Source organism: Rhinoderma darwinii, chromosome 11 (assembly GCF_050947455.1).
Source record: "Rhinoderma darwinii isolate aRhiDar2 chromosome 11, aRhiDar2.hap1, whole genome shotgun sequence".
NCBI classification, from domain to species: domain Eukaryota; kingdom Metazoa; phylum Chordata; class Amphibia; order Anura; family Rhinodermatidae; genus Rhinoderma; species Rhinoderma darwinii.
The window spans coordinates 39,400,194-39,414,553 of record NC_134697.1 but is presented as its reverse complement, the minus strand read 5'-3'; the positions used below and the strand labels follow the sequence as shown (position 1 = coordinate 39,414,553).

Sequence of the window (14,360 nt, the reverse complement as noted above, 5' to 3'; positions counted from 1 at the left end):
AACCTATTAGGGGCGGATTCACACGCGGCAGATTTGGTTGCAGAAACTTCCGCCACTGATAAATCAGTTCTATTCATCTGAAGGTGCATGGATTTCTACATGCCCCATACAAATAAATGGAGCGGATATTCAGTCGCTGAGATTTCTGCAACAAAATCTGCCACGCGTGAATCCACCCTTATTCTGAAGTTACAGGACCAATAGAATGTTTTTAATAGGAAGGACTAAATAATTTGAACTCAAAATGTTTGCCAAAAAAGGGATAAAGAAATGCAAAAGCAGCAAAGCAATATTTAATGCAAATGATATTCCTGGCCTGTTTAATCAGGCACATGTTAAAGCTACACCGCTGGCTATTTCAGGGCACACCTACACAGTGCACGTCACTAAAACCAACACACGGAGACCAAACATGATCAAAAAGAATTTTTCCCAAAAATCCCAAGTAAATGCAAATACTTGTGCTGTCCTCTTCTGTCACACCGTTATAAAAAATCTTACAGCCGTTATCGGTTTCTAGGAAAACGGTGTGGTAACCATGGCAGCGGTGGTCGCCCCTCCTTCCTAGAGCACAGAACAGTAAAGAATCTTCTCCATGCTTCCATATTGCTACACAATTTCGTAGATTACACTGGAGTTGGTCACGACAACCTCTATAAGTGAGTATTTACACTACTTTTTTGTTGCGTCTTTTGCTGTGACTTTCGTAATTGCTGCCAAAAGCCAACATTTCATTTTTGCAAAAACACCAAACATAAAAATTACAAATGGAAATAAACTCTAAAAACAACAACCGCCATTATTGGTTGTCAATTTTGGGAAAATACCAAGAGTAAAAAAGAAAAAAATACAGATGAATAGAATTAAAAAAATAAATAAAAATACTATAGCCATCGCCAATATAAGAAAAGGCTATGGACATGATTTACACGGACAAGCAGCTGGTATGTGCCAGTAATGTTCCACTTACCTGGTCATTCATAACAATCATAGTGCGGGTGAAAAGGTCATGGTGAGTGATTATACCAGTGAACCACTGGGTGGCAGAGTCTTGTCTGTACACCCTCACTCGATAGCCGTTTAAGGAATAAGGTCCTATGAAAAAAACCAATGACACATTTAGATACTCGGAAATCCACGTCTCAGAAGGTTTCTTGATCTCCTTCCAACAGTTACATCATACAGGGCTTCGTTTCCAGATACTGACACATTTGGAGCAGACACACAAACAAATGCTTAAAGTTCTACATGTCTATGAGTCACCATTACATTATTTTATTTTTACAACACCAGGATGAATCTTTAGCCGACTCAAGTCAAGATTAAGTCATTTATTACATGGCGCTGTAGCTGACAAGAGTAATAAAAATCTAATTCCTAATTGTCAAGCCACTTCCCATTGAGAACAGCCAGGGAAATACAGGAGACTTGTAAAAACAGCTTCAGTGACTGGGACCATGACATGCAATGTGGTTATTATGGTTTAACTTCTCAGGTGCCTCAAAACATGAAAGATAAATAACCAAATGATGCAAATATTTATGGAAACTTCAAAAATAAACCATTTAGAATTGACTAGAGAATGTTACTTGTTTTTTAATTCCATTTTTTTTTTTTATAACTAAATTACAGAAGCCTAAGGCTAGAAATCCGCCGATGACCCGGACATTAACTCTCCCCGTTGTAATTCACAATGAACACGGAATGTAATATTCGCTTCACGTTTATTATTTCGCGTGGATATTTCTCTGAGCATGTGAATGTGGTTTAAAATATCCCATTCACATGCATTGTCGGCTGAATGGGAGTGAATTCGGTCAGGATTTTGGCGGGGAATCAGTGCCTAAATCTTGACAGAATTCTGAATGTGTGATTGTGGCCTTAAAGAGGTTTTCAGAGTTAATTAAAAAAATAAAAAAAAATTGTGGGCAAGGGGGAATGAATGAAATATAACAAAAAAAGGAGGCATTACTCACCCGACAGGTCCCCTGGTGTTCCAGCGTAGCTGATCCGGTCCTCCCCGCCACTTTCAGTTGACAAAGCTGCAGAGATTACATGCCCGTATAAACCACACGATCGCTGGTCCTGTGCCGTCATCTTTGTCAATGAACAGCTGCAGGTAAGACCGGAGCGGCCACCCTGGAACGCCGGAGCAACTGTCATTTTTGTTTTATTGCATTCCCACCATTGGCCACTTTTTTTGTACATTCAGAAAACCCCTTTAAAATTACGTTTTCCTACACCACAGTGGTATTTTTGATGCCACAAATCTGTGCTGCCATTTTTAATGTATTAAAGGGAATCGGTCACTAGATAAACTTCATTAATAATAAGCATTTATAAGTAGTATTGTGCTTCACCCGTTGCCATTGAACCTATTTAACGGTACCACAATGCCATTTTAGGGCGCTATTCGAAAACATAAGCCATTTAAGGCTTCTCCGGCTCGATGATACGCGAGGCACGATGTGGTCGTGGCTACAACCTCTTACAGCAACAAGTGTTGTGATGTCTTTCTATGAATCAGGTTGGGAGGAGTCGTACTTGGTGTATGGTGCACTTTTGACTGACACTGCTACAGTAGCACCCGCTGAACCAGAATACCATGAGCATCTTATGGATATATTTTAAGTACCAGTGACAAATTCCCTTGAACCTTTGGAAGGTTCTGCTGATGCAGCACAAAGTCTACGCAGCTTCTTCTCTACAGAATATTTTACTACAGTGTTCCCCATCTGACTCAACTTTGCATGGTAAAAGTTTTTAAATGTTACTTTTGTAATAAACACAAACACAAAGGTAGAATGATGCAGAATTCAGTTATGAAGTTGAATGACCTAATAGAACAGTAGACAAGTTGTTCCCCAAATAAAAAGAGGTTGTGAATTCCATAAACATCTGGTTCACGTGTACAGGGAGTGCTTCTATTTCGTATTATACCTTAGGATCTTTTTTAATATAACTATTTAATCTCATTTCCTGTAAATTGCTTAATCACGGATATAGAATATGTCTTCATATAAAATTAGAGATCTTATAAGATTGCTGGGAATGTCTAACTACACAACAGTGACGGACTCCAATGCGAAGTAAGGTCACCTACATGTTAAAGATCAGACCTAAAGAAACAGGATTAGATAATACAATCATTATTTTATATTAAAATAGGAAAATCGCATAAAACTATCTACACATGGTCTACACAAGCTTCTTTTATGTGTTCGAGCTGCAGACAAGTAAATAGACGCTCGTTCTTCATACACCCTAGTACCAGAGAGAAATCACTCACCTTGCATAAAAATCTCCTGAACCTTGTGTTCTTTAACCCAGGCTTTCACCTCCTCGTGAAGCTGGGGGTTGTCCCTGAGAACTGGGTTTAGACTGTCAACTTCATCCTATAAATACAAGAAAACCACTAGATTAGTACGCCCATTGATCCAGAAGTGTACACAAGTAAAGCAATAAATAGGAGCATAGAGGATCAAGATCGGAATCCTGACTCGCGTCCAGTCGTACAAGCCGTGAATTCAGACTGTAGACACCACGTTGGCGAAGAAGGAAAAATGCATTTATTTTAAGCAGTGAGCTTACTATGCCATCTACTGTATATATCACACCGACTAGACGTACTGAAGTAGAACGTGTACACTGCCAGCATGCTCTACGACATAGGGAAACACTATTGAGGACATGTACAAGGAAAATATTGTCTATGTATCCATCATTTAGACTTCATGCCAGAAGCTGTGGTGTCCCCTGACCCAAGTCCCCCTTGAGGAAGAACACCTTAAAGATGACCCGTCACATCTCCTGACATGTCTGTTTTCGTAAATACTTGTATTCCCCATGAAACAATAATTCTGGAACATGTGGTCTTAGAAATCTGCGTTGTGCTGTTCCTTTGTTATTCCTCCTAGAAATTTATGAAAAAATTGACAACTGGGTTTTACCTTTCTCCTTGTCATAGGGGTGTGTCCCTCCATAGTCTCACTCGGTCAGCACTGATTGGACATAGCCAGACTGTGTAGGGACACACCCACAACTGGTCACACCTGAGTTGTCAATTTATTCATTAATGTCTAGGAGGAATAACAGAGGAACGGCACAACGCAGGGTTCTAACAAAAAATTATCCAGAATGGTTATTTTATGGGGAATACAAGTATTCACTAAAACAGACATGTCAGGAGAGGGGACAGGTCATCTTTAAGCGCATAACAAAATGTACAGTTGTGGCCCTAATAAGGGGGTGACAGGAGTTTCACCAAGTATTTTAATGAGAGAAGCACTTGAGTAACCTGTAAGCAGCAATATACACGTCTCATATACCAATATTGCTTTGAAAGACCTCATATATACTGTACATCAAGTAAATGAAACTGCTGTGCCACACCTTCAGCCTGAGCTACTTTAATATACAAGGCATTTCTGTTTATTGATCTATACTACTAAATTATTTAAGGGTAAATTCAACACAAATATACAATTACAATATAAGCTCAATAGAACAATGGAAAGCCTCACGGTACTGATCACAAACCTTTGTGGTATAAAAACATCTGCATGATTCACTATGTTCACTACCAAACTCCCATGAAAAGCTACTGAGCAGCTCCTAGGCAGGGAGTTGGATTCAGGGAGAACTTTCCCATAGAGAAGCTGTAGTTTAAGTAATGTGACAGATCAAACACACCAACCAAGAAATATTCTAATTTAAAAGGAATGGTCTCATGTCTATGAATGTAATAAAGGGTCACCCATTCGGAACCGCCCTCTGTTAGCCAGAACGGAGACCAGACCCAGCCGATCCATGGATTACATGGTCATTCATTGAAGTTTCCGCCATGGAATGCTACATTTTGCCACCGTCTGGCCACACGCCCACCATGTATACAAGATCCATTTCACGGTCACCAGATGACTCGTGATTAGAGCAACAGAACAGCTTTACAGAGAGGCCTCCAAAGGTTTTTAAAATCCGATAAAGCGTAAAAGAAAAACAAAAATGTTATTGTCATGGGACAAAACCTTCAAATCATACATGTCAAACCAGACCCCTAATGGCTAGAGGTAAAAGAAGGGGGTTGTGATGTAAATGGTTGTGGTATCTGAAGACGTTTCTATGTACAGTCTTGTAAATCTATAAAAACACCGGAACTTCAAGACAAGTGCCTCAGATGTTAAAAATGCCATAATGTAGGCCATGCATTAAAAGCCATGGGCTCTAGTAGTCAGCGGTGGCTCTTAAGCCCCATGCCCACTTCAGTTTTTTCCTTCAGGGTGCTATCCGTTGTCACGGATAGCACCCTGAACCCATTCATTTCAATCGGGCCATGCACACTTCCGTTGTTTTAATGGAACCGTGCAGCCATTTCGTCAAAAGTAGTGCCGGTCCTACTCCTGCCCGTTTTTAACGTAACAGTCTTGGCCTTTGCATTGAATTTGGTCTGTGAAACAACGGGCTACACACGGAAGCCATCCGTGTGCAGCCCGTGTGTGACGGGACCGTCATTAACGACCGTACAACGGCTGACGGGTGTGCGCATGAGGCCTTAGAAAGATTCCTGGGAGTGGAATACAGATTGTAAGCTCCCATAGCTAGAGGTCTTTGTTCTATTGAACTTTTAGGTGTTAACCCCTACTATTTTACCATATTGTACAGCGTCCAGAAGATATACAGAGGATGAAGGGAATGGATCAGGGATGACAAAACAATGTAGACTGTAAGGACCAGCTAGAGCCCTTCAGGGGCCTTTTTGACATGTTCAGTGGCCAAGCAGCAAGAATATTCATATACATCAATAGAAAACCTCTAATATACAGGGTGTGCCATGAAAAACAGACCTGTTTCCCTTGTGTGGTTTGCACAGGATAATGCTCGTCAGGCCTCATTCAAACCGGTCCTACAATAAAAATGTCTCTGTTGCCCGTAGCAACCAATCAGAATTCAGCTTTCATTTTACCGTAGCAGTTTATGAAATGCATGAGGCCCATCGTATCCTTCCCTACAGGTCGAGTGGCACTCTTTCCGGAGGGCAGTAGTGTTGTGCGCGAGTGTCCAACATTCTGTATTCAACTCAACCAAGAATTGAGATAGTGGAGGCCGATGTACAGTACTGTGAAAAAAATCTCATCCCTACCCATTTATTCTATTTTTGTATATTTGTCACACTTGAATGTGTCAGGTCATCATTTTACTTTTAGATATTAGACAAAAATAACCCAAGTAAACACAAAATGCTGTTTTGAAATGATGATTTCATTTATTGGAGGAAAAATGCTGTTCAGTCCTACCTGGCCCTAGTAATTGGTTTACTAAATCAATCAGATAACCAAATTCAATTAACAATTAGGTTAAATTCATCAACTAAGCCAGCCCCTCCCCGGTCATGGCAGATTCAAAGACCGAGAAAGTCATTCACGTCACCGACACACAGAGGAGGGCGGCGCTCCTTCCCCCAGAGTCTTTGTCGAGATGTCACAGCTACAAGAGCTCCGAACTTCCGGGTCCATGCGACGGGGACTGAAAACCTGCAATCCCTGCATGTTTGAAAACTAAAGTATATTAAAACGTTTTTGTTTTACAAAAGCAAAATAATGAATAGTTTTTCCTTTCATCGGAAATCCCCCTTTAAGGTCAATGTACACGATTCCACAATAAGACACTGGGCAAAAATGAAATCCATGGGAGAGTTGCAAGGCACAAACCACCGCTGACCGAAAGATTTTGCAGTGGCCAAGTCAAAAGCTTAAATTAAATCCCTTTAAGATGCTGAGGGAAGACCTTAAACGGGCAGTTCATGCTCAAAATCTCTCCAATGTGGCCATTTCTGCAAAGAAGAGTGGTCTAAAATTCCTCCAAGAGATGGAAAAGTTTAATCGCAAGTTAAGGCCATTTGGACTCATTGCAATACATCATGTTCGATTAAATGTAGTTCCATCTAACGGAGTGTTAATTTGCAGAACAATAAGTGCTGGCAAACAGAAACTTAACACGAGATGCGCAAACAGACACTTCATGAATCAAAAATTGGTGTTTGGTGCGCAGGTATGGGTTAGTGGATTTTTGGGTTTAATGATCTGTTGAAAATGTTAAAGCAACCGCGAACATGGAAATTCTATTAACAGTTATACACGAGTGTGAGCGTTGCATCTTCCAGCAAGACCGGGCAACTTCCCATACGTCGCACTCATCCCTGTGTTGAATTTATGCAGCATTCAAGAACGTGCAATGAGCCACCAGTCACCAGACATAATGGTGTGCGACTTGTCTGTGGGGTTACCTGAAGGACAGACTATAAAACTAAGCCCTAGACCGTGCCCAAACTAAAAAAGTGCAAATTGTAATTCATGTCCGGAATATTGAACTCGTGGTGTTGTTCCTAAACATGATGAAACGGGCACAACTTTGCAGAGACGCTGGCGAAAACCACTTCCAACATCTCCTGTAATGGATAAGTACGCCATTCTCCCATTATCCGGTACGAACCGCACAGGGGAAACAGGATACTATTTTTCGTGGCCCACCCCATACATATAACCCCGATACATACATTAAGCAGATGTGATTTAAACAAATAGAAAATCTAAAGTGAAACCTCATTGGAAATAAAATGCAACAATATGTAGGGGAAACGACATATTGGCCTTATGAGTTACATTACTATTAAATGAAATCACTAAAGACTGCATAGGACTATGGAAATAACCACTGCATGTAATCGCACTACAGGTTCTTCACGTAGATTTTTAGCATATTCCTTTTACAGCTGCCGTGCCACCTGTCTTTTGATTCGGAGCGTACACTACTATCATAAAGGGACGCGCTACAATGGCCTCCTATTCCTTGAACAGGACTGCTTTGTCTGAGGAGTCTGGCTTCTCCAAACGATGCAGAATACTTGTAATGTTTCGCTGCCAACTTCATTCATTCCTCACTTAAGAGACACTGCTTGTTCAGGAGGCTGCTAGCAGAAACGAGGAGCTTCGAATTTACAAGTCAATAGATTTTTTTAAAAAAAGCAATATATACATTGTAGTCCCTTTATCCCTTTACATGTCTGCTACTATCACAGCAGATATCGCTGCACTACATGTCCCAACACTGAAAATTGGTGTCTTATTTTTTGGGTCGCCAAACAGTTACATTGACTCCTGAAGTAGTCTACAATATTTCATTCATTCCTAATGTAAATAAATTTATATTCACATGATTCCGGATAGAGGGGCGTAGGTTAATAGATGCTGTCCCTTCCCACCATCAGGAGCCACCTGCACTCAGTGACAGAACTATATTAGTGTTATTTATAAAAACAGCCCTAGGATAAGAGCAGCACTGTATCTACTCTAATACAGAGGCAACCATGAACCCCGGATAGTATTGACCTATGTACGAACCACATCTATGTTTCCATCTCCTTGTACTCACGAGTTTCTTTGGCCAGGAGGATCTGATTTCGCTCACCTCTGATGCAGAGACGGTCAAACACTCTGTAATATTTCACATACAAAATAATGGCAATCCACAGATATTTTCATGTCCACACAGGAGATCCAGCTAAACGCGTCACATTTTGTCTAGAAATCCCAGGCATCTCTTGTACACAATGTTCTCTTCTAGCGAGTGTTACAATGAGCAGGAAGTGCGGGCACCAACGGAAAGTGTAGTACAAAGCACCCACGCTGGGTGATCAGCACTGTATTTGGTTAGCTTCACTGTGTATATACTCAGATCCTCTTGGTGTCTCCACCATGACCACAATGCTCAGATCAACACCTACAAGCACATCTGCAGCAAAACTGGACATTTTAAACAGGGAAAAAACAACATAAGCAGCAAAGTGTTAAGTGTACAGCTTGCATAAGAAGCATTGATGACAAGCGGACATGCGGTCGCCTCTGTCACTGTACACGCATGCAGGACAGCATTATACCCCAGGCCAGAGACAAATGTACCATCAAATAGTCTTCTCACCATTAACACCTATGCTGTCATTGTTTAATACATTATCCATGTGACAAGGACAAGCATCCTTTGCTTACCCTGTTATTGTAGAACTACAAGTCCAGGCAAGTTTCAGCCGCCACGCAGGTGCTCGTAACATGATAAAGTCCACTGCCTATCTAGAATGCATTGTTAGTCAGTTTTCTAGAAATTGATAAAAATCAAAAGCACCATAAAGCAATGATAAATATCTGCCCGACATAAGATTAATGATCTAAAAACTCAAGAGGGAAACATGATGACACATTATTAAAGTGATTGTCCCACAAAACACACGTATCCCCTATTCACAGGATAGGGGATACATGTGTGATCGATGGGGATCCGACCGATGGGACCCCCAGCGATAAGGAGAACGGGGGACTGAAAGTGCGAATGGAGCGCTTGTGCTTATGCCTGACCAAAGCTCCATTCATTTCTATGGACCTGCTGGAGACCGAGGTCCCAAATGTCCCTTAGAAATGAATATAGCGCTTGTCAGGCATGCACACCAGCGCTCCATTCTCATGGAGCACGTCAGGGTACTTTCGGTCTCCCGTTCTCCTTATCGCTGGGGTCCCCGCGGTCAGACCACCAGCGATCACACATGTATTCCCTATCTGTGGATACATGTGTTTTGCGGGACAACCCCTCCCTTTAACTCACACATGATTCAGATGAAATTACTGTGACCATTTTCCCTTAGTTCAGACTAGAAACAATTAGGGCGGGTTCACACGTGGCGGAATTTCACTTAAATTCCGCTGCGGACACTCCGCAGCGTTAATCCGCAGCGGTGCCGTTTGTCCATTGACTTACACTTTAATTTAGCAGTGTTCGTTTAGACGAGGCGTAAAATTCCGCTGCGGAGCATAGGCTGCGGAGCGGAATTTGGTGTCCGCAGCATGCTCTGTCTGTTGCGGAGCAGTGGCGGACTCATGGCGGAATTTCTCCATTGACTTCAATGGAGAGTCAAAATTCCGCAATGAAGTCCGCAGATCTTATGTGTGCTGCGGAGCGTATTGTTTTTACTACCATGACATTTCTTCATTCTGGCTGGACCTATGTATTTCTAGGTCTACAGCCAGACTGAGGAAGTCAATGGGGCTCCCGTAATGACGGGAGCGTTGCTAGGAGACGTCTGTAAATAGTCACTGTCCAGGGTGCTGAAAGAGTTAAGCGATCGGCAGTAACTGTTTCTGCACCCGGGACAGTGACTACCGATCTCAATATACATGTATCTGTAAAAAACATATAAGTTCATACTTACCGAGAACTCCCTGCGTCTGTCTCCAGTCCGGCCTCCCAGGATGACGTTTCAGTCTAAGTGACGGCTGCAGCCAATCACAGGCCAAGCACAGGCTGCAGCGGTCACATGGACTGGTGCGTCATCCAGGGAGGTCGGGCTGGATGCCGAAAGAGGGACGCGTCACCAAGACAACGGCCGGTAAGTATGAAATTCTTTTACTTTCCCTAGGGAAAGTGCTGTCCCTTCTCTCTATCCTGCACTGATAGGGAGAAGGGAAGCACTTTTCCCGCAGTCCGCAGCAGCTAGTCCGCATCAATTTTCTGCACATTTTGGGCAGATCCGCTGCAGAATCTGCAACGCAGATTCTGTGCGGCATTGATGCGGACAGTTGCGGAGGAAATCCGCCACGTGTGGTCATGCCCTTATAGTCACTATCCCCATGAGGTCGATTGTTTGTTCAATGTACAGCGCTCAGCAATAACATTAAAGACACCTGCCTAATATTGTGTAGATTGCCCTCGTGCCACCAAAATAGCTCTGACCCATCAAGGAAGGATCTCCACAAGACCTCTGAAAGTGTCCTGTGACATCTGGCACAAAGATGTTATCAGCAGTTCCTTTAAACCTGTAAGTTGCAAGATGGGGCCTTCACGGCTCGGACTTGTTATTCCAACACATCCCGCAGATGATCGATCGATTGAGGGGACAAATCAACAACTTAAGCTCTTTGTCGTGTTCCTCAAACCATTCCTAAACCATTTTTGCAGCATGCATTATCCTGCCACTGCCACTAATGAATACAGTTGCCATGAAGGGGTGTACCTGGTGTGCAACAAAAGGTGGTACGTGTCAAAGTAACATTCATATGAATGCCAGGACCCAAGGTTTCCCTGCAGAACATTGCCCGGAGCTGCACACTGCTTCTGCTTGCTTCCCATAGGAAACTTGGTGACATCCCTTGACGAGGTAAGGGACGCACAGACACCCGGCCATCCAAATGATATTAAAGAGGCTCTGTCACCACATTATAAGTGCCCTATCCCCTACATAAGGAGATGGGCGCTGTAATGTAGGTGACAGTATTGCTTTTTATTTAATAAAACGATCTATTTTCACCACTTTATTAGCGATTTTAGCTTTATGCTAATGAGTTGCTTAATGCCCAAGTGGGCGTACTTTTACTTTAGACCAAGTGGCCTTGTACAGAGGAGTGTATGACGCTGACCAATCAGCGTCATACACTTCTCTCCATTCATTTAGGCAGCGCATAGGAATCCTTTTAGACCGCTATGTGCTGTCTTATACTTTTTGACTGCATTTTTACTGCAACATGAGAGCCCAGCCTTACAGGTATGGCTAATCCTATAGTTGATCCAATAACAAAGTAAGGTTAAAACACACATATATATATACACATATACATACACATATATATATACACATATATATATATACACATATATATATAAAAATGTTTGTAGATTGATGGGGGTCCGAGCACGGAGACCCCCACCAATCTCTAGAACGAAGCAGCTGAAGTGCTCGTACGAGCGCTCAGCTGCTTCGTGGCTGTTCGGTTTTATCCGGAAAGCCAATGTATCGGAGTACGGGCTCATAGACTTTCTATGGAGTCCGTACATTGATAAATTTATTTCCGTAAATAGCCGAACAGATACGAAGCGGCTAAGCGCTCACACGAGAACTTCAGCTGCTTCATTCTAGCGATTGGTGGGGGTCTCAGTGCCCGGACCCCCACCAATCCAAACTTCTGACATGTCACTATGACATGTCAGAAGTTTGTCAAACATTTAGCTACACTTTAAAGGAGCATGAAAACCACAACCATTAGGAATAAATTTAAAATTATAGAAATTTTATTGCATCCGTTTAAAATATAATGGTAATGAAAAGAAAAATACAACATTGAGCCGGTGCGCACGGAGAAATGGTAAAATGGCAAGTGTAGACGACCAATAGTACAAAATCAATCAAATTGATAAAATGAAAGCAGGAGGCCCACAATGAAAATACAATGGTAGCTGCAGAACATCGAGTTAGTAAAGTACTAGTATTATAAATAAGTAGTCAATTTAAACTGATGTACAGTTTGAGCCATTGAGGGATAAAACTCACGGACTACAGTGCTACCCAGCGTATCACCGGCCGTCTCAATACGCGTTTCGACATTTATATAATTTTAAATTTATTCCTAATAATCGTAGTTTTACGGTTATGGCTGGCTGGCTTTAACATATATAGCCTCCTTTAGACTGCTGCAACACAGCTTTATTTTGCAGAAATTGCGCTATTTTACTTATGGTATTTGGCACACGCATTAACATGGTTTAAAAAAAATTCCAAAACTTTCGCCCTTCACACTGGTGCATCATCTACTGCTGTTGGTGGTGATCCTGCTATCTGGGCTACAGGTGCCAAGTCTTGTAGCATGAGCCAGAACGTAAAACCATGTAACAATTAATCCCTCCGTCCAAATGAAGTATTTATGATTTGAAAGGCTCAACTGTTAAACAAAAGAAAAATCATATTTGTCCTTCTACGTGGAAAACCCATCACCTGGAGCCCCCAGAGCCATTATATTTATGTACCAGCAAGAAAAGCAAAGCATACAGCGCATCCCATTAATACAGCAGCCTCATAGAAAAGATAGAGAAAAGTCATCCTTCTCAGGATAGTGCCAATTCAAGCCAAAGACTGAGCAAAAGGAGAAAGGTTTCTAGGGATGATCGAAAATAACTTTAGGTGGAGAATGAACATCTTTAAAAGTGTCTTAAACGTAGACAAAGTATGTATGTATATGTTATAGCACATAGGCAGGTACCAGACAGCCGCAAGACCTGGACTCCACACATTAAAAGTGTTTGGGGAAAACTCACTTAAAAATACAGCAACTTTTATATGTTGTACCGCAATGATGGTTTTCCACTACTGTAACGCGATAGCAGTGGGGCTCCCGGCTGAACGACATTCTATACCTTTACTTGCTATGAACTCAGCTGACCTTGTACAATGAAGCACTTACCTGTGTAAACTGGACACACACACACACACACACGGACACACACGGACACACACACACACGGACACACACACACACGGACACACACACACACACACACACACACACACACACACGTAAGAGAGTGTAATCGTAGGCAGCCAAGTGTCCTGCCTCATGGAAATCCCCAGTTATGGTTTTCAGAAACTATTCTCCCTGTGACCTGACTAATTGGATGTTATTACAGGTCATGTATCTGTTAGTTAATGTGTCACATGAAACCCATACACAATGCAACTGTGTAACAGGTCAAAGGCGTACCTACAATATGGGCTGGGTGTGCACAGTCTCCATCAGGGTGTAGACGCAGAGCTTTAATTATCAGGCCTCAGGTAGTTTCCTATAATTTGACAGAAAGCATGCGCCCCAAAGATCATCCTACATAGTATCTGGAGTAAAAGACTAGCCAACAGACACGCAAAGCAACTTTGTGGCTTTAGTGGTTGGCAAGTTATGAGGGTACGTTTAAAAACAATAAGCTGGCCCAAACACATTGTGTATACGAACGCATTTTCTATCTTCGACAAAATAGATATGCTTCTTATACTGCCTTCTGGAATCCCTGGATAATATTTCATAAAGTGGAGGTGGAGATAACACAGATTTCAGCAATTCCCCCCCCCCCCCCCATCCCTTTGTTAATATGTTATGTGAACTAAATGGATCACTGCTGATGACATTGTTGTAATACTTGTGTATGTTACATTACACCTTTATGTCAAATGTTGTTTATTTGGAAAATTTCAATAAAAATTGAATGTTAAAAAAACAAAACAAAAAAAACAAACAATAAGCTGGCCCAGAAAAACACAACAGCAGGAGGGAGAAGGTTAGATATCATACGTTTTGGAGCAGGAGAAGGCTTGGGCTTTACTCGGGAGAGGGGGGGGGGTCTATATACTAGGAGAGGGGGGGGTCTATATACTAGGAGAGGGGGGGTCTATATACTAGGAGAGGGGGGGTCTATATACTAGGAGAGGGGGGTCTATATACTAGGAGAAGGGGGTCTATATACTAGGAGAAGGGGGTCCATACTAGGAAAGAGGGGGTCCA

The 14,360-nt window shown here is 42.1% G+C and overlaps 1 protein-coding gene across 4 annotated transcripts in view; it reads right to left on the bottom strand.

The window, feature by feature from the left end:
- The window catches only part of JMJD1C (jumonji domain containing 1C), a 250,851-nt gene that overhangs the window by 40,547 nt on the left and 195,944 nt on the right, over positions 1–14,360 (bottom strand). For all 4 annotated transcript variants that reach the window (XM_075841133.1, XM_075841132.1, XM_075841135.1 and 1 more), the window contains 2 exons: positions 3,290–3,395; positions 971–1,095 (listed from right to left, as the gene is read on the bottom strand). In XM_075841133.1, coding sequence (XP_075697248.1) covers positions 971–1,095; positions 3,290–3,395 — 231 coding nt within the window. The remainder of the gene's footprint in view (positions 1–970; positions 1,096–3,289; positions 3,396–14,360) is intronic.